The sequence below is a fragment of the Mirounga angustirostris genome, unplaced genomic scaffold (assembly GCF_029215605.1).
Source record: "Mirounga angustirostris isolate CCGP_5_RB_7025 unplaced genomic scaffold, mMirAng1.0.hap1 SCAF_15, whole genome shotgun sequence".
Classification (NCBI taxonomy): domain Eukaryota; kingdom Metazoa; phylum Chordata; class Mammalia; order Carnivora; family Phocidae; genus Mirounga; species Mirounga angustirostris.
The window spans coordinates 24882249-24909204 of NW_026991723.1; the positions used below are offsets into that span (position 1 = coordinate 24882249).

The 26956-nt window shown below is 38.4% G+C and overlaps 1 protein-coding gene across 2 annotated transcripts in view; it reads right to left on the reverse strand.

The window, feature by feature from the left end:
* UBQLN1 (ubiquilin 1) overlaps positions 1 to 26956 on the reverse strand; it is a 51374-nt gene that overhangs the window by 13759 nt on the left and 10659 nt on the right. For both annotated transcript variants that reach the window (XM_045882304.3, XM_045882303.3), the window contains exons 2-6: positions 8644 to 8795; positions 5776 to 5891; positions 1130 to 1392; positions 504 to 662; positions 91 to 325 (exon numbers count right to left, since the gene is read on the reverse strand). In XM_045882304.3, the coding sequence (XP_045738260.1) occupies positions 91 to 325; positions 504 to 662; positions 1130 to 1392; positions 5776 to 5891; positions 8644 to 8795 (925 nt within the window). The remainder of the gene's footprint in view (positions 1 to 90; positions 326 to 503; positions 663 to 1129; positions 1393 to 5775; positions 5892 to 8643; positions 8796 to 26956) is intronic.

Sequence of the window (26956 nt, forward strand, 5' to 3'; positions counted from 1 at the left end):
AGCACAAAGAGTAACAGTATAAAAAATATTTTCATTATTCAAGTAAGTGAGGATAACAAAGAAAAACAGTGTGAGCTGTTATGAGCCTACCTCCTACTCCAGGCCCCAAATTTGGCGCAGATGAACTCTGCCCAGAAGTGCCACTGGCAGCACTCCCGGCAGTGCCCCCCACAGCACTGGTGGTCCCACTGGAAGCCGATGAACTCTGGGAAGCCTGTGGAGCCCATGGATTGGGTAATGGATCTCTATTTTCTGTACGGGAAGGTTGACTACCTTCACCTGAGGATGTATTGCTCACTAGGGAAGCAAATGGATTACCACCAAACTGTAATAAAAGACACAAAAATCATACAGAATAAGCTTTTGTTTTAAATTACAGATACGGAACTCTTTTTTGAATGAAAACTGTATTCCCCATATAAAGGTACCCTTCAATCACACACATATTTGTGTTAAAAGAGGAAGTACCCTTTGGCCTACGCCCTAGGGGCCTGCATTATCACCTGTTCTTGTGCAGCACTCAGCATTGGTTCCTGAATATCCGTGTACATGCGCCGTAAAGCATTGTATCCCCCTGGGATGCTTTCTAGGTTGCTCAAGGCTCGGTCCTGGTTTCTCATCATTTCCTGCATCATTGCCGGATTCCTGGCAAGTTCCAATGTCTACGAAAAAGATATCCATATAAAAAGGCACTGAAATACACATGAATTAATTTAGCCATTCACCACTACAGCTGATTTGTTTACAAGTTTTCTAACTATGAATTAGCAGTCTTCAATAATTAAATCGGAAACTTATTTCCAATAATTCCTGCTGGATGTCACCTCAATCTAACATTCAAATAACACCAAGAAAGAAGGACTCTGTTGTGAATGAATGCCCATCTCCTGAATTGGATTCTTTTTGTTTCTTAAATCTGCAAAATAACTGTTTACAGTGATCTTTAAAATACAGCAGAAAATTCAAATTTCAAATAGTCCAAATTAGTGTGTTGAGTTTTCCTGAACAAATACCATTATTTCTTTTGGTAGCTTAGCCATCTACAAAAGGCAAGCTCCTTAAGCACAGAAAATTAAGAACTAAGTATATAATTCTTTAGCTAAGTGAACTGAAAGAACTTTCCACATACTTGTCTCATAATATCTGGATTATTCAGCATATGACTAATTTCTGGATTTCTCTGAATCAACTGCTGCATTTGTGGATTGGCCATAATTAACTGTCTCATCAGGTCAGGATTTGAGAGCATGCTCTGGACAAAGGGATTCTCCATAATCTGGACCATCATTTCAGGATTGGACATAAGTTGCCGCTGCATCTGGCTTTGTAGTTCAGAGAAGTTAGTAGTATTCAAACCCAAGCTACTCAGACCTGCAAGCCCTCCAAGGCCACCTAAGAAGATAAAGGGAAAAAGACACATAAATAAAAGTCAGAAATTTTATCATTAATATGACTGTGCTAAAATATGAAAATGCAAAAATAGTGACTCAATAGTCCCATTATGGAAAACCACTTGTTTTTAAAGACTTTATTTGAGAGAGAGAGAGCGGGAGGGGGGAGGCATAGAAGGAGAGGGAGAAGCAGGCTTCCCCTGAGCAGGGAGCCTGATGTGGGACTCGATCTCAGGACCCTGGGATCATGACCTGAGCCAAAAACAGACGCTTAACTGGCTGAGCCACCCAGGTGCCCTAGAAAACCATTTTAAAGCACACAGAATTCCTATTACTTTTAAAAACACATGTTTGATTTCTGTAATTAGTATTAGCCAAAAATCCACTCACTTTGATATTTAAGTTTAAATAATAAAACCAACCAAAATACGTATTTCCTGTGTGGCTCAGTTGGTTAAATGTCTGCCTTTGGCTCAGGTCATGATCCCAGGGTCCTGGGATCGAGTCCCAAATGGGGCTCCTTGCTCAGCAGGGAGTCTGCTTCTCCCTCTCCCTCTGCCTGCCACTCCCCCCGCTTGTGCTGACAAATACATATAAAATCTTTAAAAATATATACTTTAAATATGTATTTCCTACGTGTGATATAATACAATATATTTTTGGTCTTTGTCCCAGATTCCTGGCACAGAGCTCTTAAAAGCCTTAGAAGTTCCCGAGTAAAGGGAGTGTCTTTTGTTCTACATTACAAGCCCCTTTAGATCACACTTCATTTATGCCAATTAATTACTTAGTGTGGGGCACCTAGATAGCCTCTGGATGGGTGATCACCAAAAAGACCAAGTGACAAAAGAGTTGGTACTTCTAGCCCCACCCACCAACCTCCAGGAAGGGGAGGAAAAAGAGCTAGATTAGAGATTGAGCTATGTAAAAACTCTTGAGCAATGATATTCAGAAAACTTTCATGTTGGTGAACACTTCTAGGGCATGGGAACTGCACTCTCCTACACCCCCATTTCTTGCCCTATGCTTCTCTTCCATTTGTTTATTTCTAATAAACTGGTAAACATAAGTAGTGTTTTCCTGAATCTTGTGAGCTATTCTAGCAAATTATCAAATGTGGAGGGGAACTATGGGACCCCCCAATTTATAGCCTGCAGGTCAAAACACATGGTCCAGTACCTAGACTGGTATCTGAAGGAGAGGCAGTCTTGGGGGACTGAATGACACACTTTTAAATCTATGGGATTGGACACTAACTCCAGGGAAGTACTGTCAGAACTGAACTACGAGACACCCAGATGGTGTTGGAGGGTTGGCCGGTGTCACAGAGATACCCTAGAACATGCCCTCTCAAAGAAAAGATGCTAGTAGAATTCACCTATAAACTCTAGTTAGAACAGAGCTGCTGCTGATCAAGGAGAGAAAAGGCCAGGACATACAATAGAAACAGATGTCTCTTTGGAGGAATTTGGTCATGGAAAAACCTAACAGATCCAAGATGATTGAGTGATTATCATAAAATGTTAACTGTCAAAATTACATAACCAACCAAATGCATTCATTCAAGTAACAACAGGGAATAACTACATAGAGAAGAGGTATGGAAAGAGATTTAGTGGGGAAGAGGTTGTAGTTCAAGGGGCAAGAGAAAAGTTTATTTGTTTTCCTTATTTACTGGGCACTTTCTAATAGGCCAAGGACTGTGCTACCCACATAGGGAATAACATGATAAGAAACAAGTACTACATACAGAACTCAATGTAGTGGGAAGGCAGACAAGGAAAACAAATACAGAATAAGTACTTTAATAGAAATAGTCACAAGATACTATGGTGATATAGTACCTAAGTGGGATGGCTACTTTCCTAAGATGACACTTAATGAGTATAGGGAATGAATAGGCTGGCAAGAAATGGGAAGGATTGGAAGAAAGATTTAATAGTAAGCACAACAAACATTATATACAAAAAGCATAGAGATAAATAGGACTACTGATGTGTTCCTGAAATCACAAAAAATTCAGTCTGACTAGAATGGCAGATAGCAGTGCTCACCAAACATTCCACGTGCAGCCTTTTATTTCTTTTGCAGTTGGACAGACCCATGTGACTAGTTATGACCAAAGGACTGCAAGAAATGCGTCACTTCTGGCCAAAGTACAGAATGTCCAGCTTGAGACTCCTGGCTATCTCTTCTGCCATGTCCCAAGTGATGTAGCTACAAGATGGCAGGATTCCATTAGCCTGAGTCCCGAGGACTGACCATGTAGATGGGGGCTTCACTGCAGAATGAAGGAGAGCTTTGGAGCAAGAAATTAAGCTTTGTGGTAAGAAGCTACTGAGTTTGAGGTTATCTATTACCAAAAGATAAATAACCTACTAAAACTGCTGAGCTGTGTTAAGAAATGAGAATGGAGAGGTAGGCAAAAGCTAAATCATAAAGCTTGACAGATTTTAAGCACAACAATCACTTTAGATGTTCTTATTCTAATAACAGTATAGAAATGACTCAGAGTAAACATTACAGATTTTTAACAAGTCAAGGAACTGCATCAAGGAAGTGACAACGGAATATTTGCAAGGGATGAGATAGAGAAGAGCTATGGAGAGAGTTAGTGGGGAAGAGGCAGCAGTTTGAGGGGCAAAGTAAGAGTTTCTGCATTTGTTTTCTTTTGCTTTCTGAGGAGACACACACAGGCTAAAGTACTAGAGAACATCAAGTAATATCAAAGAGGAGAGCTGAATAAAGACATGGAGTTCACAACAAGTGCTCTGGGCTGAGGTACAGATTTGAGAATCACCAAGATACAGGAGGAAGATAATGTCCTAACAAGAAGAAAGACAAGGCAGTACTCTGGGGAACAATACCAATCAAAAGAAAAGAAACCCATAAATGAGACAGAAAGAAAAAGCCAGAAAATTAACCAGGGAAAAACAGTTACAGGAGTTAATAGGAAGAAAATTTCAAGGACAGACTGGTAAGCACTGAGAGAAACTGAATTAAAACAAAAATGTGTCCACTAAATTTGGCAAGCCAAGAGGTCAATAGTGACCTTACCAAATGAATTTTCAATGAAGTGATGGGGAAAAAAACAGCACAGCAAACTTAGTGAAAGGGAAATACAGACAGAAAAAGGAAAATGCCTCTTCCAAAGACAGCTAAGAAGAGAAGCAAAGGAAAGGGTGATGGTGGGATTCTGTAGCTTTTATACATGGGCTGGGCCTTCATGAGAAGAGGCACCAAAAAAGAAAAGCTAACTATATAGGGTAAATGGGAATAAATGAAGAAAAGCAACTGAGATAGGAGGGGACAGGAATGAGACTGGAAATGGAAGGAAATGGGGGAGATGTATGGCCTCAGACAAATTAACTAAAAGCTTGTCTGGGCTTCAATTTCTTTGCCTATAAAATGAGAGAAGGGAATTGCCTATAAAATGAGGGAAGAGGGAAGAGATTTACTTCAACAATACCTTTCATTACTCTGAACATTAAATCATTTCATCCTAATCTCTCCAGACTGTTCATGTCAATAATTCTGCCATCTAAAATTTACCAAAAGAGATATATTTACCCTAAGATCATTCTAGAAAACAAAAGCAGCAAAAATGTAAAAATTAAAAAAAAAAAAAAAAAAAAGGAAATGTGAATCCCTGCCATACCCTAAAAGGTTTCCAACATAGTTGGCACAGTAGAACTAAATTACTAAAAAAACTTTTTCTGGAAGGAAGGGAAGGTATGATCCTTGATGTGCAAATGACATTTTTAAATGTCATTTCAAAGTACTATTATACAACTTAAAAACTGAAAGAAGCACCGAACCATTTAGCTATCTAGTTGAAGTGTCTGTTAGTTTCAGAATACTCTTTTTCCTCAACAAAACCTTCCACAGAACCTCACTATAAAACTGATATAAGAAAAGTGGTTTGGGCTGATGCAGGAGCTCCTTAGCCAATGGACTTGCTCCTAGGCCCCAACCCTCCGCTGTGTGTTCAAGACACTAATGGAAGTCTGAGTCCTTTGTTTTACAAATCAGAAAATTATATTCAGGGGGTTAGCTTAGCTTACGATCAACAGTTAGCTAATCTTCCTCAGATTCAATGCTGTGGTAAGTCAGATCAGGTACACATATGCCACATCTCTTTGATTTTTTTTTTTTAAAAAAAGTGCCACTTATTTATCACTTATTAAATGTGAATGTAAGCTAACCAAGCACATCTGTATTCCCAAATACTTCCTTAACACCTATAATTGAAGAAATAAGCTACAGACGTAATAACTGTTGTTGTGTAAGTGACTTAATGTTTAATTCTATCATTTTATCCAAAACCACCCAGGTGAAAAGGAGTTTTTTTTCCTATCCCTGTAAAATAATTAAAGACACTTACCTAAACCAAAAGGGTTGCTAGTGGCAGAACCAGATGTGGAGTTAGTACTAGGAGCTGAGGATGTGGTAACGTTGCTTCCACTGGTATTTGTCTGCTGAGCTGAATGATCCTGAGGCCTAGGAAAAATAACCAAATCATGGTATAAACAGTGGAGCTAATTATTTTTAAAAGAACCTCTGAAATTCCAGAATTCTCAGAAATAAAAGTGTAAGTTTTCAGACCAATTCAAATTGTCATAAGGTAAATACCCTGAGATAACTAAGCATTAAATATAAAGAAGCATAGCAAAATCCTATACAAGTTAAACTGTACTTCAACTGCCCCCCACCTCCAGTATAGGTACATAAATATTTCACTACTTTCAATCATAATGATAATGTAAGATATGGAGATGGGTCACCCCAGAGAAGAGAAATCAATGACTAGTCACACCTACAAAGCTTGACTATATAAGCAATTTTTTTTTATCTACCCCCTTCTAAGTTCTTGAGGATTGGGGGCAGTTCTACTCAGCCTCTTGAAATTTTTAAAAGTAGAATATAAAAAGACATCACCAAAAGCAAACTAAGAAATCAATACCAGTAATAACTTGTATTAATTACTTAATATTATCTTTAGGTAAAAAAAATAGAGATACTTTATTGGAAACCCCTTCCATCTGATACCAGTTAAGGGTTCTGAATCTCACTGCTTCTTTCATTGATTCTAAGATGTACATTTTTTCATTATAACATTTCTGAAATCAAGATCTCTTAAAATTGCTGACAACCAGGCACCAATTGTCATGCCTATGCATATGTATTCTGTAGAACTTCAACTAAGTGATTATACCAGACATGCTGTGCTATTTAATAGCACATAAAATGTCTTCAGGAGGGGCACCTGGGTGACTCAGTCAGTTAAGCATCTGCCTTCGGCTCAGGTCATGATCCTGGGATCCTGGGATTGAGCCCTGCATCAGGCTTTCTGCTCAGTGGGGAGTCTGCTTCTGCTTCTGCCTCTCCCTCTGCCCTTCCCCCTGCTCATGCTCGCTCTCTCTCAAATAAAATCTTAAAAAAAAAAGTCTTCAGGAAGATTTCATTATTAATTGGTACCAATAAAGTTACTGTGTATACAGAAAAGCATAAGAACAGGAACAGAAGGAATGAATTTTGTGTCAGGGAAACAACTATTTGCTGTTGGGGGAAAACCAGCATAAAACTTTGCAGAATGGGTGTCAGTGGCTTGGAAGAAACTCCTAGAGAAAATACTGTAGCACTCTTTTATGAAATGCTGCACCACAAACTCTCAACAGTAGAGTTTCATCACATATGCAAAAACATGAATACTTATGATGAAGTCAAAACGTGATTCAAAAGAATCACTCAATGTGAAGTAGTGTTAGGAAGACTTTAACCAATTTATTTCATGTGTATTTTCTTTGTAGGTATGCATAAGAGTTATATCCAAAAATAAGTCTAAAGGAGCGCTTTCACTAAATATAGAATAAAAATTTCAAGTGAAAAGAAAACGTAACAGTTTGTCAGTATTTTTTATTAGTGATAGACAATATGAAGGTGTCTCTTAAAAACTGATAATGAAGGGCACCTGAGTGGCTCAGCGGGTTAAGCGTCTGCCTTAGGCTCAGGTCATGATCCCAGGGTCCTGGGATAGAGCCCTGCACCTGGCTCCCTGCTCAGAGGGGAGCCTGCTTGTCCCTCTACCTCTGCCCCACCCCACTTGTGTTCGCTCACACTCTCTCAAATAAATAAAACCTTAAAAAAAATTGATAATGAAATATGGCTACTCATTTGTGGTTTATCAAGGAGATGAGTCACCTTTGATCTTGTCCAAAAATCTCCCTAAAACAAAAAGAATCACTAAAAACATACTAATTTGCTTATCCTATAATGCAAATAATTTGGAATTGACTTAATTTAGAAATAGGACTTAATACTGATGAACTCCTTAAAATATCAAATGTGTAAGCATCAGCATTACTTAATCATTTGTTTTTTTTAACTTGTTACCAACAACAAATAAATGAATTTTTATCTACTTAAGTATTAATGTCAGAGAAAGCCATGTAAAGCCAAAACTGGTTATTTTTTTTAAAGATTTTATTTATTTATTTGAGAGAGCGTGCGCGCACATGTGAGCACAAGCAGGGGGGAGGGGCAAAGGGACAGGAAGAAGCAGACTCCCCACTGAGCAAGGACGCCCAACGCGGGGCTCAATCCCACAACCCTGAGATCACGAACTGAGCCACCCAGGCGCCCCAAGACTGTTTTTTTTTTTTTAAAGATATACAGTTGACTCTTGAACAACAAAGATTTGAACTACAGAGGTCCAATTATACTTGGATTTTTTTTTTTTTTCAATAAAGACAGGACACTACTATAAATGTATTTTCCTTATGATTTTTTTTTTTAAGATTTTATTTATTTATTTGAGAGAGAGAGAAAGAGAGAGCATGAGAGGGGAGAGTGTCAGAGGGAGAAGCACACTCTCCGCTGAGCCGGGAGCCCGGTGCGGGACTTGATCCTGGGACTCCAGGATCGTGACCTGAGCTGAAGGCAGTCGCTTAACCTACTGAGCCACCCAGGCACCCTCCTTATGATTTCTTAATAACATTTTTCTCTAGCTTATAGTATGAAAACAGTATATAATATGTATAACATATAAAATATGTATTAATCAATTGTTTACATTACCAGCAAGGCTTCCACTCAACAGTAGGCTAGAGTAGTTCAGTCTGGGGGGAGTCCAAAGGTATACTCAGATTTTTGACTACATGGGGATTGGTGCCCCTAACACCTGCATTATTCAAGGATTAATTGTATAAACATTTATTCACAGTTTAAAGCTCTAGGTCTTCTAAAAACATACCTGTTTTGTGTTTTGATGACAAGGTGAACAGTAAGTCCATCATGAATTCCGTGCTGACTCAAAGTATCTTGATCTTTTAAAATTTTTCCAGCAAATATCAACACAAGTTGGTCAGTATGTGATTTGAAACGTTTAGAAATTTCTTCCTTGAACTAAATAACATAAAAATAAAATAATTATTACAAGTGTTTGCGTAACACCATCTAGTCTAGTTTCTACTAGTACTTCAAAAAGGCCCCTACTACAGATATTACAATTCAAACAATATAAATAAACATCTTTTCTGTGTCAGTATCTTAATCATAGTGGGAAATGAGTATTAACATTTCACTCATCTCCAACACTAAGGTTGTATTATAAGTACGCATGTCCTATATATTCAACTTTCTGTGAAGGCCTGACAACTCATTTCTTCCCAATATCCTTGTTCTTTTTGTATCAATGGTGCTAGCAATAGTTCAAGCCATACATAGCTGCTACCACGTTTACAATAATCTATGCCTCAGCTTTCCATCTCCAGTCCTGCTCCATTCTAGTTGAATACATATACAGCCAACCTCGTATTCTTGGCCTGTTATACTTACTTTCTTCCCCACATTTTTCATTCAACATTCATTAACAAGAAGTACTACACACACACACACACACACACACACACACGGTATTATCCACATGCAGAGATACAAAGCAAAAATCTTTCCTTGAAGGACAGCAACAAAAGAGTTAGTCAAGTAAACCATAAAGTACGGAGGAAGCACAGGGGCAATTAAAGAAAGCTTTCCAATGAAAACTAAAGAAAGATTAGGAAGTAGCCAAGAAAACCTGAAGAAAGGCTTTCCAGGGACAAGAATAACATGAAAAACAGAGAAAAGATCTTCATACTATTAAAAAAACCTTATTTATTCCATGTTAGATCAGTGTTTTCTCCTATCTTTATCACAAGCACCTGTATGCTTAGGCCTATTCCACCCTCAAAATCAGGAAGTCTCAGAGTAGGCCAAGGAATCTATGTTAACAGACTACCTCAGAGGATCAGTCCAAATTCAGAAAAGTATCACATCTTAAACCACTCCACCCTAATGCCCTACAGAAATGGGTCTCAATAGATGAAGGCACTATTACCAAGGGAATGTTTTGGAAATAGAAAGGGGTATGTTTGGTTGTCATAATAAGTAGGAAGACACATTAAATAATATCTGAGATTTTATAAAATCTTGCAGAAGGCAGGGAAGGGGAATTGTAGACGGATATAAATAAAACAAGACAGACTATATGTCAATCATTGTTGAAAATGAGAAGTGCATGAAAGTTCATTACACTCTACCTTTGCGTATGAATGAAATTTTCCATAATCAAGTTACAACACTCAGTGTAAGCAACTGTTTGTTGTTTTTTAATCATAAAGATAATGCAAAATATGGGACGCCTGGGTGGCTCAGTCGTTAAGCATCTGCCTTCAGCCTGGGTCATGATCCCAGGATCCTGGGATCGAGCCCCGCATCGGGCTCCCTGCTCGGCAGGAAGCCTGCTTCTCCCTCTCCGGCTCCCCCTGCTTGTGTTCCCTCTCTCGCTGTGTGTCTTTCTGTCAAATAAATAAATAAAATCTTAAAAAAAAAAAAAAAGATAATGCAAAATAATGCTACAGTAAATATTTTGGAGCTTTTCCATCTGAGCTCTCCTTCCTTTATCTAAAAATATGTCCTTTTTATCTAAGGTAACAATTTCCAAATAACTACAAAATCTTTGTAAAACACCATTTGATAATATCCTATAGAGAGAAGCCAATCAATAATTTAACCATTCTATTACTGACATGTCATTTCTCCCTTTGGTAGCTACTAGAAAGAGTAACAATGTAATGAGCAGCATGCTAATAAACTCCCCGGTTACATTCAAACCTAAGTCTAACATCAAGGACCAATCCACCCAAATAAACTATAATCTGTTTCATATGTAAAATGAGATTAATTTAAATCTAAATGTGTTTTCCTAACCTTAAAGAAAACATTTTCAGAATCTTTAATATCCCTCATGTCATTCCGAAATAAACGATTTAATTGTCTAACCTATAATTATATTGCATTTTAGCGTATTTTAAGATGTGAAGGTAAAATGCCAAAGAAACACATCTACTCTTATATCCTGTTAAATCCCCACTAAAATAGTAAAGGATTTTTTAATGCTTTATGGAAGTATAACTCACATATAATTTGCCCATTTAAGGTGTACAGTTCAATGGTTTTCAGTATATTCACAGATATGTGCAATCACACAAGTCAATTTTAGAAAATTTCATCTTCTCTAAAAGAAACTAACACCCTTTAGCTATTACCTCCCTATTCCCCCATCACTGCAACCTTTAAGAAACCACTAATCTATCTTCTTTCTCTACCGATTTCCCTATGCTTGACATTTCACATAAATGCAATTATATAATATGTGGTCTTTGTAACTGGCTTCTTTTATTTAGCATAATGTTTTCAAGGTTCACCCATGTTGTAGCATGTATCAGTACTTCCTTACTTTTTATGGCCAAAAACTATTCCATTACATGGATATACAACATTTTGTTTAGCCATTCATCAACTGATGGACATCTGCGTTGTTTCCACCTTTGGGCTCTTATAAATAATGTTGCTATAAATACTCATATACAAGTTTTGGTGTGGAATAGGTTTTCATTTCTCTTTGGTATATATCTAGATGTAGAATTACTGGGTCATATGTATCTCTTCATTTAACCACTTGAGGAATCACCAAAATGTTATTCTAAGTGGCTGTACCATTGTACATTCGCACCAGCAGTACATAAGGTTCCAATCTCTCCATATCCTCACCAATATTTATTATCCAACTTTTTAATTATAGCCATTCTAGTGGTTTTGATTTGCATTTCCTTGATAGTTAATGACACTGAATATCTGTTCGTGTGCTTATTTGTATATCTTCTTTGGAGAACTATTTATTCAGATTCTTCACCTTTTTTTATATTGGTTTGTCTTTTTATTATTGAGTTACAAAAATTCTTTTTTTTAAGTTTCATTTATTTAAGTAATCTCTACACCCCATGTGGGGCTCGACTCAAAACCCCAAGATCAAGAGTTGTGTGCTTTTCTGACTAAGCCACCCAGGCACCCCTCAAAAATTCTTTATATATTCCAGATACAAATCTCTTTCAGGGATAGGATTAGCAAAAAGAGATGACAACAAACTGAGACCTTTTAATCTCAACTGGAACAAAATTTTAAAGCTGGACATCACATGGACACCTGATCAATTAATTTAGCAGACCCAAGAGAACCGAATCCTAAACTGGCAATGCAGAAAGCTAAATCCCCAGAATCTGCAAAATACCCAGAAGACGCAATACTGTAAGGCTGAGGGCAGGGGGTCATGAGCTGAGAGATGCTTAAGGTCTAAAACAAAGAGGACTACTTGAAAGTCTCAGAAGCAGACATATCCTCACTTCACACTAAGCAAACAGTTGCCCCTCCTCAAACCCGACAAAAGATTAGAGGATTTTTTCTTTTCTTGAAAGGGAACAGAGAGGGGCGCCTGGGTGGCTCAGTCGTTAGGCATTTGCCTTTGGCTCAGGTCATGATCCCAGGGTCCTGGGATCGAGCCCCACATCGGGATCCCTGCTCGTCAGGAAGCCTGCTACTCCCGTTCCCTCTCTCGCTGTGTCTCTGTCTGTCAAATACATAAATAAAAAAATCTTAAAAAAAAAAAGAAAAGAAAGAAAGGAAACAGAAAGTCTCTGGACTAAACACCCAAGGCACAATGAAAGCAAGAGTGTAATACCAAAATGAAGAAAATTAAGAAAACACAGACATACTAGATGCTGAGCCTTTACCCCTTCACCCCACATCTATCAAACAGAACACTGGCAGGGGGCCTTCACCATCGGGCAGGAAGGCTATAATACTATAGTGTCTCCAAGGAGAATCTAACCATCCTAAAAGAAAAATACTTAAAGATATGGATGTAAGAGTTTTTCCCAGGCACCCTAGAACAGTGATACCCAATGGGGATGGGTGCCTCCCTCTATCCACCCAGGAAGCATCTGGCAAAGTCTGAAGACATTTCTGCTTGTCACAACCACTGTCATCTGGTGGGGAGAGACCAGACATGCTGCTATACCTCCTACAATGCACAGGATAGTCCCATCAACAAAGAACTATCCAATTCAAAGTGTCAATAATGACAAGGTTGCACAACTGCCCTAGAGCTGTACTTCTGAAAGTACTGTCCCCAGATGAGCAGCACTCACCATTACTAGGTTAACTTGGTAGAAATGCAAATTCTCAGTCCCCACCCCAGACGAACCAAATCAGAAACCCCAGGGATGGGGCCTAGTAATCTATGGTTTAACAAGCCTCCCAGGTAATTCTGATGCACACTAAAATTTAAGGACCACTACCTGCTCTAAGTATAACAACAAATATTCCCCCAAAATAAAGATGATAAAGGAACATATTAAAGGTCATCAAAAGAGGGGCACCTGGGTGGCTCAGTTGGTTAAGCGACTGCCTTCGGCTCAGGTCATGATCCTGAAGTCCCTGGATCGAGCCCTGCATCGGGCTCCCTGCTCAGCAGGGAGCCTGCTTCTCCCTCTGACCCTCCCCCCTCTCATGTGCTCTCTGTCTCAAATAAATAAATAAAATCTTAAAAAAAAAAAAAGGTCATCAAAAGAATACAACCATACACACACACACACACACACACACACAGAGTCCTGAACAAACAAGTTGCTAAGGAGGAAAAAAGCAGAGAAGAACCTGTAGATGAAACTGAAACTTTTTTTTTTTTTAAGTAGCTCCATGCCCAGCATGGAGCCCAAGGCAAGGCTTCAACTCATGACCCTGAAATCAAGACCTGAGCTGAGATAAAGAGTCAGATGCTTAACCAACTGAGCCACCCAGGAGCCCTGAAAACGAAACTTTTTAAGTACACATGGAGCTGTCACCAAGACAGACCATAAACTGGAGAACAGAAAAACCTCGGAAATTTAAAATAACTGAAATCATATAAATATATTCCCTGACAATTGGAATTATACTAAAAATCAGTAACAGAAGATATCAGGAAAATTTCCAAGTTAAACAATTACTCCTAAATAATTCATGGGTCAAAAAGGAAGTCTTGAGTATAAATTAGAAAGAAAGTATTTCCAACTAAATGAAAATGAAGCTACAATATGTCAAAATTTGTGAGATTCAGCTAAAGCAATGCCTAGGGAAATTTATAGTATTGAAGGCTTATATTTAAGAAGAAAGATCACAATCTGTTTTAACCTTTAGAAACTCAAGGAGCAAATGAAACCCAAACAAGGAATTAGTATTAAAAAAAGCAGAAATCAACAGAATAAAAACAGAACAAGAGAAAAATCTTTTCAAATATCAGTAAAATTGATAAACCTCTAGCTAGACTGAGCAAGAAAAAACAGCAAGACATATATTAACAATATCAGGAACAAGGGAGGGGAAAGACTACAGACTTCATGAACAGTAAAAGGATAAGGGATACTCCACACATATATATGTGACAACTTTGACGAAATGAGTCAATTTCTTGAGTCTAGCTATCAGAACTCATTCAATCTCTTTTGAAAATACAAGTGGGAACAATTCTCAACTCATTTCATGAGGGCAATACTACCCTGATAACCAAAGCAAGAAAACAAAGTAGAAGAAAACTACAGACCAATATCCCTCAGGAACATAGATGTAGAAATCCTCCATAAAAATACCAGCAAATCAAATCCAGCACTGTACAGAGATACAAGAGGTTAAGCCAACATTTGAAAATAAATGTAATTTATATCAACACACAAATGAAGAAAAACCATACAATCTTATGAGTCAATAGTAAAAAAGCATGTGACAACATTCATTCATGATGAAAGTCTCAGCAAATTAGGAATAAAAGGGAACTACTTAGACCTGATAAAGTGCATCAAGGAAATATGTGCAGTTAACATCATACTTAATGGTGAATGCTTTCCCACTAATATCAGGAACAAAGCAAAGATATTACCCCCAATACACCACCACCACCCCACTCTACTCAACATGGTACTCAAAATCCCAGTCAATGTGACAAGGCAGGAAAAGAAAGAAAGGCATAGATACTGGAAAAGAAAAAAAAGAAACAAGAAACTTATTGGTCACTTGCAATGCCTTATCTACATTCCACTTCAAAAATTAATGTTTTTAAGCAAATGAGAAACAAGCCAGACTGAGTGAAAATATTTGCAAAAGACATATGTGATAAAGGACTATTATCCAAAATACACAAAGGACTGGGGCACCTGGGTGGCTCAGGTGGTTAAGCATCTGCCTTCGGCTCAGGTCAGATCTCTGGGTCTTGGAATAGAGGCCCCATGTCAGTTTCCCTGCTCAGAGGGGAGTCTGCTTCTCCCTTGCCTCTTCCCTTTGCTCATGCTCTCTCTCTTGCTCTCAAATAAATAATATCTTTAAATATATATATACACACACACACACACACACACACACACGAGGGGCGCCTGGGTGGCTCAGTCGTTAGGCGTCTGCCTTCGGCTCAGGTCATGATCTCAGGGTCCTGGGATCGAGCCCCGCATCGGGCTCCCCGCTCCACGGGAAGCCTGCTTCTCCCTCTCCCAGTCCCCCTGCTTGTGTTCCCTCTCTCGCTGTGTCTCTGTCAAATAAATAAATAAAATCTTTAAAATACACACACACACACACACACACACGAAGAACTAAAACCCAACATTAACAACCAATTAAACAACATGATTTTAAAAATGTGGTGATGGGTATTAAAGAGGGCACGTTCTGCATGGAGCACCGGGTGTTATACGCGAACAATGAATCATGGAACACTGCATCAAAAACTAATGATGTAATATATGGTGATTAATATAACATAATAATAAAAGTAAAATTAAAAAAAAAAATGGGCAAAAGACTTTGACACCCCACCAAAAATTATATAAAAATGCAAACAAGCACATGAAAAGATTCTCCACATCCTGTATCATTAGGGAACTGAAAAATAAAACTAGGAGATCACACTACACTCTTAGATAGAATGTCCAAATCCAAAAAACAACACTAGATGCCAGAAGGGATGGAGAACAGGAACTCTCATTCATTGCTGATGAGGTACCATTTGATATACTTTGGAAGACAGTAAGGCAGTTTTTTATAAAGCTCTTACCATTTGATCCAGCAATCACACTCCTTGGTATTCACCCAAAGAAGTTAAAACTTACGTCCACACAAAAGGAGAAAATCAGGAGCTAAGTAGTACTAACAAATGATAAAAGTTGCAAACTTATGTCCACACAAAAACCTGCACACAGATGTTTATAGCAGTTTTATTCATTACTGTCAAGACTCAGAAGCAAAAAAAAAAAAAACAAAAACAAAAAAAGACTCAGAAGCAACCAAGATATTCTTTAGTAGATGAATAAACAAACTGTGGAACATCCAGACAATGGAATATTACTCATATATATATATATATATATATATATAAAACTGTGTGTGTGTGTGTGTGTACACATTTTTAAATAAAACCATGAAAACACATCAAGGAACCTTAAATACATATTACTAAGTCAGATAAGCCAATCTGAAGAGTCCACATATTTTATAATTACAACTATATGACCTATATGACATTCTGGAAAAGGCAAAACTATGAGGATAAGTGGTTGCTAGGGATTAGGAAAGGCTGATGAATAGGCAAATACATGTCATTAAACAAAAGTCAAAAAAACCCAAAGAATGTAAAAACATCAAGAGTGTGTCTTAAACTATGGGGGGAGGGATTCTTGCATGGCTCAGTCGGTTGGGCATCTGACTTCGTCTCAGGTCATGATCCCAGGGTCAGCAGAGTCTGCTTGTCCCTCTCCCTCTGCCCCTCCCCCCCTTGTGCTCTCAAATAAATTTTTTAAAAATCTTTAAAAAAGTGAAAAAGAGTGAATCTTAAATTATGGACTTTAGGTGATGATGTCCATCAATTACAACAAATGTACTACTATGGGGTGGGATGCTGAGGGTATGGGAGGTGGGAGGATGTGGAGCAGGGGGTATGGAAACTGTACTCACCACTCAATTTGCTGTGAATCTAAAACTGCTCTAAAAAAATACAAGTCTTTTTTGAAAACAAAAAGATAAAATAAATTCATACTATCATTATGCTAAAAAATCATTTTGAGATAACAGGGAAATTTTGAACTGATGAAATTAAGGAATTATTCACTGCAAAGGCAGGATAATGTATTGCTTTTTTAAAAGGTCCTTATTTTTTTAGAGATACATGCTGAAGTACTAAGGGATGAAATGATATAACGCATGAGAGATGTATCAAAATGATGAGGAAGAAAGGGCAGGGCACCTGGGTGGCTCAGTTGGTTAGGCATCTGCCTTCAGTTCAGGTCATGATCCCAGGGGTCCTGGGACCAAGCCCCACATGGAGCCTGCTTTTCCCTTTCCCTCTGCTCCTCCCCCTGCTTGTGCTCTCTCTCCCCTCCCCGCCCCCACTCTTAAATAAATAAATAAATAAATAAATAAATAAATAAATAAATAAATATCTTAAAAAAAAAATGATGAGGAAGAGGGAGGCACCTTAAGGGAAAGTATACCTGAAACAAGACTGGCTTTAAGATTAGCTGTCAAAACTGGGTACAGGATTCCTGACAGTTTAACTTGTTATTATTACTCCCTGTATAATTGAAATCACCCATAATAAAAAAAAATTACAAAAGAAAATTTAAAGGCATAAAATTTTACATACAGTAAAAAATCCCTCAAAATGAAAACATTTTCAGACATACAAAAACAGATTTTGTTACCTGGCATATACAGACTATAGGAAATGTTAATGTGTTCCTCAGAAGAAAATGACCCTAAATTAAGGAATAAAAAATGGAAAGGATATATACATGGCTAAATCAAAATGAAAACTGATTGTAAAAATAGCATTAAAAATAATGCCTTGTGATATATGAAAGAAAGTCTAGTCCAGAGGCAGGTACATGGGGAATTCAACTGTTCTAAGGTCCTTGAACTAACTGGGAAGAAGTACAAGTACTTATTAATTTAGACATTTTATAAATTAAGATGCACATGGTAATCTCTAGAATAACTACTAAAAGAATAGTAAAAACAGCATACATCTACCAACCTAATAAAAGGGATAACTGAAATAATACAAAATAATCTAGAACAGAAAAGGCAGTACAGAATAAACAGGAAAAATTTTAAAAATCAAATAGTATAATGGTAAATGTAAACCAAATTTAGCAGCAATTACGTAACAGACTGTATGTTAAAAAGACAAAGACTACCAGACTGGATTTAAAAACTCAACTTCATGCTGCTTAAAAATGATATTCCTAAACTGTAAAGAAAAAGAAAGGTTGAAAATAAAAAGAATGGGTGTGACCAAACAAAGTGAGCAAGGCTATTCTAGTCAACAAAACAGACTTTAGTACAAAAGCAACTAGGACATTTCAACGTGCTAAAGTGTTAAATTCACAAGACAAAACTTTAAAATTATACATACATAATAAAACAGCTTCAAAATGCATAAAACAAAAACTAAACATAACCACAAAGAAAAACAGACAAATCCAAAAGTACAGTAAGATTTTAGCACATTTACCTCAGTACCTGAAACAGGCCAAAAAAAAAAAAAAAAGAAAAAAGAAAAAAATACACACACACACACACACACACGACTTGAACATAATTAACAAATGTCCTAACTGGAATGTATAGAAAACTGCACCCAACAACTGCAGAATAAACATTCCTTTTAAAGTACATTTATAGGGGCGCCTGGGTGGCTCAGTGGTTAAGCGTCTGCCTTCGGCTCAGGTCATGATCCCAGGGTCCTGGGATCGAGCCCCGCATCGGGCTCCCTGCTCCGCGGGAAGCCTGCTTCTCTCTCTCCCACTCCCCCTGCTTGTGTTTCCTCTCTCGCTGTGTCTCTCTCTGTCAAATAAATAAATAAAATCTTTAAAAAAATAAATAAAGTACATTTATAAAATTAGACCATATGCTGTGCCATAAAGCAGGGCAACATATTTCAAGTGAAAATCCTACCAAGCATGTACTATGACCACATGCAGATTAAACAGTACCAAAAAGAGAAATCAATAAAATTCTATACAACTGGAAATGACATCTTAAGCGGAACACAAAAAGATGCAACCATTTTAAAAAAAGGCACAATAGGGGCGCCTGGTGGCACAGTTGGTTAAGCATCTACCTTCCGTCAGGTCATGATCTTGGGGTCCTGGGAACACGCCCCACATAGGGCTCCCTGCTCAGTGGGGAGTCTGCTTCTCCCTTTCCTATGCCCCTCCCCCCTAGTGCTTGCAGGCATGCTCCCACGTGCTCTCTCAAATAAAATCTTTAGACAAAAAAGGCACAATAAATTGAACTATCATTAACAGAGGTAAGCAACAGAGAGAAAACACCTAAAATACCAACAACCAAGAGAGCCTGAATCCAGATTTTACACAGGACATGTACATATATCAAAACAAAACCCAATTAAAAAATGGTCAAGAGACTAAAATAAGAACTTCACAAAATTAAGTTAAATGGCTAACACAAACAAAAAGCTGCTTTTCCTAATTATTTATCAAACAGGTAACTTCAAACTAAAAACAGTGATACACTCACAGAATGGTTCACCTTAAAAGACTAGTACAGAGTGTTCTAGAAGATGTGGAGCAACCAGAATCCACATACATTACAGATAGAAGCATAGGTTGGTACATTCTGGAAAAAATTTTTTTAAAAATTTTATTTATTTTGAGAGAGAAAATGAGAGAGAGAGAGAGAGAGAGAGAGAGCATGAGAGGGGTGAAGGCCAGAGGGAGAAGCAGACTCCCTGCTGAGCAGGAAGCCCGATGCAGGACTCATCCTGGGACTCCAGGATCATGACCTGAGCCAAAGGCAGTCGCTTAACCAACTGAGCCACCCAGGCGCCCCTGGAAAAATATTTTGAGACAGAAGCTGAACTGATGCTTACTCTACTGACCCAACAATTCCACTTACGGGATTTTATCTAACAAATTTACGTATCCATAAGTACACCAAAAGACATGTTCAAGGGAGTTCAAACCAGTATTCTTTGTTATTAGCCAAAAACTTTAAACCCAACTGTTCCTTAACTGTAGAAGAAATTGTGGTATATTTACTTAATACGGTATTACACACGATAACAAATGAACTATAGCTACATGTCATCATGGATCCCTCAATGCAGAGCAAAAGCCAATCACAAATGAAGATAAACTGTGATTTCATTTATATAAAGTTCAAGAAAAGTGGGGCAAAATCCATAGTGTCAGAGTGAAAATTGTGGTTACCTATGGGAGGAAGAGGTGATGACAAGGGTGAAACTCCTGGTTCTCAGGGGCACCTAAAGCAATTCAAGTATGAACTCACAGACAAGTTGGAAAGCATTATGTTAGAGACGGTGATAGAGTTCAGCTATAGTTCTAGTACTATACAGAGGAAAACTGTATCATCTGACAGCCAATTGTAACTCAGTTCTTATTAAAAATAAATTTTAAATTTCAAGCCAATCTCAAAATATTTAGATATTAGAACCATTCCCCAACATAAGACTAATGTAATCCTGTAGAAGATTAATGTGATTATTCTGGGTAATTATCCAAAGCCTGGAACAAACTAGCAAAAAACAAAGGATTAACTACTCAATTCAGCTGCCCGCTACTCCATAAACCTCACTTTTAATCGTACCATATCAAACAGATATGATACGCTTTTCCAAATACGCCGTATTTTAGAAAACTATGATCCAAATATGATCAATGTAAACAATGTTATGATTTTTTTAATTAACATATAATGTATTGTTTGTTTCAGGGGTACAGGTCTGTGATGCATCAGTCTTACACAATACACAGTGCTCACCACAACACATACCCTCCCCAATGTCCATCACCCAGCCAACCCATCCTTCCCAAACCCCTCCACTCCAGCAAACTTCAGTTTGTTTCCTGAGATTAAGAGTCTATTATTGTTTTGTCTCCCTCTCTGGTTACCTCTTGTTTCATTTTTTCCTCTCTTCTCCTATGATCCTCTGCCTTGTTTCTCAAATTCCACATATCAGTGAGATCATATGATAACTGTCTTTCTCTGATTGACTTATTTCGCTCAGCATAACACCCTCCAGTTCCAACCACGTCACTGCAAATGGCAAGATTTCATTTTTTGACAGCTCCGTAATATTCCACTGTGTATATATACCACATCCTCTTGATCCATTCACCTGTCGATCGACATCTGGGCTCTTTTCATAGTTTGGCTATTGTGGAAGTGCAGGTGCCCCTTTGGATTATTAGATTTGTATCTCTGGGGTAAATACCCAGTAGTGCAATTGCTGGGTTGTAGGGTAACTCTATTTTCAACTTTTTGAGGAACCTCCATACTGTTTTCCAGAGTGGCTGCACCAGCTTGCATTCCCACCAACAGTGTAGGAGGGTTCCCCTTTCTCCGCATCCCCGCCAACATCTGTCGTTTCCTGACTTGTTAATTTTAGCCATTCTGACTGGTGTGAGGGGGTATCTCATTGAGGTTTTGATTTGGATTTCCCTGATGCTGAGCGATGTTGAGCACTTTTTCATGTGTCTGTTGGCCATTTAGATATCTTCTTTGCAGAAATGTCTGTCCATGTCTTCTGCCCATTTCTTGATTGGATTATTTATTCTTTGGGTATTGAGTTTAAGAAGTTCTTTATAGATTTTGGATACTAGCCCTTTATCTGATATGTCATTTGCAAGTATCTTCTCCCATTCTTTCGGTTTTCTTTTGGTTTTGTTGACTGTTTCCTTTGCTTTGCAAAAGCTTTTTATCTTTAAGTCCCAACAGTTCATTTTTGCCCTTGCTTCCCTTGCCTTTGGCGATATGTCTAGAAGAAGCTGCTACAGCTGAGATCAAAGAGGTTGCTACCTGTGTTCTCCTTTAGGATTCTGATGGATTCCTGTCTCCCATTTAGATCTTTCAACCATTTGGAGTCTATTTTTGTGTGTGGTGTATGGAAATGGTCCGGTTTCATTCTTCTGCATGTGGCTGTCCAATTTTTGCAGCACCATTTGTTGAAGAGACTGTCTTTTTTCCATTGGACATTCTTTCCTGCTTTGTCAAAGATTAGTTGACCATCGAGTTGAGGGTCCATTTCTGGGCTCGCTATTCTGTTCCATTGATCTAGGTGTCTGTTTTTGTGCCAGTACCATACTGTCTTGGTGGTGACACCTTTGTAATAGAGCTTGAAGTCCAGAATTGTGATGCCACCAGCTTTGCTTTTCTTTTTCAACGTTCCTCTGCCTATTTGGGGTCTTTTCTGGTTCCATACATATTTTAGGATTATTTGTTCCATTTCTTTGAAAAAAGTTGATGGTATTTTGATAGGGATTACATTAAATGTGTAGATTGCTCTAGGTAGCATAGACATTTTTTTTAAGATTTTATTTATTTGACAGAGAGTGAGAGAGCACGCGGGCACAGGCAGAGGGAGTGGCAGGCAGAGGAAGAGGGAGTAGCAGGCTCCCCGCAGAGCAGGGGTAGCCCAACACAGGACTCGATCCCAGGACCCCGGGATCATGACCTGAGCAGAAGGCAGTCGCTTAACCAACTGAGCCACCCAGGCGCCCCTAGACATTTTAACAGTATTTGTTCTTCCAATTCATGACCATGGAATGTTTTTCCATTTCTTTGTGTCTTCCTCAGTTTCTTTCATGAGTGTTCTATAGTTTTATGAGTACAGATCCTTTGCCTCTTTGGTTAGATTTATTCCTAGGTATCTCATGGTTTTGGGTGCAATTGTACATGGGATCGACTCCTTAATTTCTTTCTTCTGTCTCGTTGCTGGTATACAGAAATGCAACTGATTTCTGTGCACTGATTTTATATCCTGACACTTTACTGAATTCCTGTATGAGTTCTAGCAGTTTTGGGTGTGGAGTCTTTTGGGTTTTCCACATAAAGTATCACGTCATCTGCAAAGAGTGAGAGTTTGACTTCTCTGCCAATTCGGATGTCTTTTATTTCTGGTTGTTTGATTGCTGAGGCTATGATTTCTAGTACTATGTTGAACAGCAGTGATGATAGTAGACATGGACATCCCTGCCGTGTTCCTGACCTTAGGGGAAAAGTTCTCAGTTTTTCCCCATTGAGAATGGATACTTGCTGTGGGTTTTTCATAGATGGCTTTTATGATATTGAGGTATGTACCCTCTATCCCTACACTCCGAAGAGTTTTAATCAAGAAAGGATGTTGTACTTTATCAAATGTTTTTTTCTGCATCTATTGAGAGGATCACATGGTTCTTGTCCTCTTTTATTAATGTACTGTATCACATTGATTGCTCTGCGGATGCTGAACCAACCTTGCAGCCCAGGAATAAATCCCACTTGGTCGTGGTGAATAATCCTTTTAATGTACTGTTGGATCCTGTTGGCTAGTATTTTGGTGAGAATTTTTGCATCCATGTTCATCAGGAATATTGGTCTGTAATTCTCCTTTTTGGTGGAGTCTTTGTCTGGTTCTGGGATCAAGGTAATGCTGGCCTCATAAAATGAGTTTGGAAGTTTTCCTTCCATTTCTATTTTTTGGAACAGCTTCAGAAGAATAGGAATAGTTATTAATTCTTCTTTGGTAGAATTCCCCTGGGAAGCCATCTGGCCCTGGGCTCTTGTTTGTTGGGAGATTTTTCTTTTTTTTTTTTAAAGATTTTATTTATTTGACAGAGAGCAAGCACAAGCAGGTGGAGTGGCAGAGGGAGAGGGAGAAGCAGACTCCCTGCTGAGCAGGGAGCCCAATGTGGGGCTCGATCCCAGGACCCTAGGATCATGACCTGAGCTGAAGGCAGTCGCTTAACCAACTGAGCCACCCAGGTGCCCCTGTTGGGAGATTTTTGATGACTGCTTCAATTTCCTTGCTGATTATGGGTCTGTTCAGGTTTTCTATTTCTTCCTGGTTCACTTTTGGTCGTCTATACATCTCTAGGAATGCATCCATTTCTTCCAGATTGTCTAACGTGTTGGCATATAGTTGCCCATAATATGTTCTTATAATTGTTTGTATTTCTTTGGTGTTGGTTGTGATCTCTCCTCTTTCATTCACGATTTTGTTGATTTGGGTCATTTCTCTTTTCTTTTTGTTAAGTCTGGCCAGGGGTTTATCAATCTTATTAATTCTTTCAAAGAACCAGCTCCTAGTTTCGTTGATCTGTTCTACTGTTCTTTTGGTTTCTAGTTCATTGATTTCTGCTCTGATCTTTATTATTTCTCTTCTCCTGCTGGGTTTAGGCTTTATTTGCTGTTCTTTCTCCAGCTCCTTTAGGTGTAGGGTTAGGTTGTGTACTTGAGACCTTTCTTGTTTCTTGAGAAAGGCTTGTATTGCTATATACTTCCCTCTTAGGACCACCTCTGCTGCATCCCAAAGGTTTTGAACAGTTGTTTTCATTTGTTTCCATGAATTTTTAAAATTCTTTTTTAATTTCCCAGTTGACCCATTCATTCTTTAGTAGGATGCTCTCTAGCCTCCACGTATTTGGTTCTTTCCAACTTTCCTCTTGTGATTGAGTTCGAGTTTCAAAGCATTGTGGTCCGAAAATAGGCAGGGAATGATCCCAATCTTTTGGTACCAGTTGAGACCTAATTTGTGACGCAGGATGTGATCTATTCTGGAGAATGTTCCATGGGCACTAGAGAAGAATGTGCATTGTTGCTTGGGGTGGAATGTTCTGAATATATCTGTTAAGTCCAACCGGTCCAGTGTGTCATTTAAAGCCCTTATTTCCTTGTTGATCTTTTGTTTAGATGATCTGTCCATTTCAGTGAGGGGGGTGTTGAAGTCCCCTACTATTATTGTATTGTTGTCAATGTGTTTCTTTGATTTTGTTATTAATTGGCTGCTCCCATGTTAGGGGCATAAATATTCACAACTGTTAGATCTTCTTATTGGATACACCCTTTATGATACGGTGTCCTTCCTCATCTCTCTCTCTCTCTCTTTTTTTTTAAAGATTTTATTTATTTGACAGAGAGAGATCTAGCGAGAGAGGGAACACAAGCAGAGGGAGTGTGAGAGGGAGAAGCAGGCTTCCTGCTGAGCAAGGAGCCCGATGCGGGGCTCGATCCCAGGATCCTGGGATCATGACCTGAGCCAAAGGCAGACGCTTAACGAATGAGCCTCCCAGGCGCCCCCCTTCCTCATCTCTTATTACAGTCTTTGGTTTAAAATCTAATTTATCTGATATAAGGATTGCCACCCCAACTTTCTTTTGATGTCCATTAGCATGATAAATGGCTTTCCACCCCCTCGCTTTAAGTCTGGAGGTGTCTTTGGGTCTAAAATGAGTCTCTTGCAGACAGCATATCGATGGGTCTTGTTTTTTTATCCAATTTGATGCCCTGTGTCTTTTGATTGGGGCATTTAGCCCTTTTACAATCAGGGTAACTATTGAAAGATATGAATTTAGTGCCATTGTATTGCCTGTAAGGTGACTGTTACTATATATTGTCTCTGTTCCTTTCTGGTCTATGTAACTTTTGTGCTCTCTTTGTGCTTAGAGGACCCCTTTCAATATTTCTTGTAGGGCTGGTTTGGTGAGCGCAAATTCTTTTAGTTTCTGTTTGTTCAGGAAGCTTTTATTTACTCCTTCTGTTTTCAGTGACACCCTAGCTGGATAAAATATTCTTGGCTGCATATTTTTCTCATTTAGTACCCAACGATGTTATGTTTTTATGGAATGGCCAAAACTCTACATACTTCAGATTTCCTTAAGCTCCTATTCTGCACTATCTAGGTAGAGGGAAACAGTTTCAGCTTCTAGTGGCTTCAAAATATCAAAATTTTCTAACATTTGAACTTTACTTCCATGTCTGATGTCTGTTTTACTTACTATTTTTTTGAACACAACAAGAAAAAATTAGAGGCTAAGTAGTATTAACAACAACAACAAAAACAATTAGCAATCTTGAAAACTGTCAAAGCCGTTTTACATAGAGACAGTCCACAGATACTATTTCTCTGCAGAAACATAAAACTTATGCAACAAATTATATAAAATGTTTCCATCTATATAGGGAAGAATCTTAACCATAAGGGCGAGATTTTTGTAATTTCTTTCCTTATTTCTGGACTATCCAGATAGATATTCTTATTTTTGTCCTAAGGCCCATGTTGCCACCACTAACTCAAAAATGAAAAATATATGCTAGAATGGGCCTCTTAACGATCCATGTTTCCTATAAATGTATGTTTCCTACTCTACTCTTGCACTGACAACCTACAGTAATAACCAACGAGCCAAACAGCTGAAAAACTTAGAAGTACTAGACATTTTCCCAATAACCAGAAGAATCAAAATTCTAACATACTTCAAATAATTTGAAATCAACCCAGTATGGGGGCACCTGGGTGGCTCAGTCGTTAAGTGTCTGCCTTTGGCTCAGGTCGTGATCCCAGGGTCCTGGGATTGAGCCCCACATCGGGCTCTCTGCTCAGCAGGAAGCCTGCGTCTCCCTCTCCCACTCCCCCTGCTTGGGCTCCCTCTCTCGCTGTGTCTCTGTCAAATAAATAAAATAAATAAATAAAAAAGAAAAAAAAAAAAAAGAAATCAACCGAGCATGAACAAAACAACCGTCACTAGCCACTTCTTTCAACATCATCCAAAGTCAGGTGTTTCACATCAACAGATTCTCCAGCTACTTTAAGTTTACCCGAGTGATCACCAAAATTATTTTCCATTCTATTGAATATAATGTAACTTTTTTTAAATGCTGAGTTACTGTTGCACATATCAACTGCTGTTCTGCAATACAATGATACTGTTCCAGACTCTCGAGGTGTCTTTTATCTGTTTTGCCACACTGTGAGTTCGTACCTTGACAGCATATCCCCCCTTCCCCCTAAATTTGCTATTTTTAATCAAAAGGAAGAGGCAAATAAGTAATCAAGAATTAGAAAGCCATAAAACAGAATGCTGAGATACTTTGAAATGCTCTCCTGACATGAAAACGTGGGATCTGGTACATCAAATGATATGACACCAATCTCAGCTGTTCAGGGCCCACTTCACTTATTTCCTGTTCTTGATTGGGGGAATAAAGAGACACACATACAGGTGGAGTGAGGAGAGGGAACAAAGTGGTAAGAAAAAAAGAATGTTTTTGAAACATTTAGACCTGAATTCAAATCTTGGTTTTGCCACTTTCCAGGTGTGACCTTGAAGATGTTACCTAAGGATCTCTGACCCTAGGTTCCCTCATCAGTA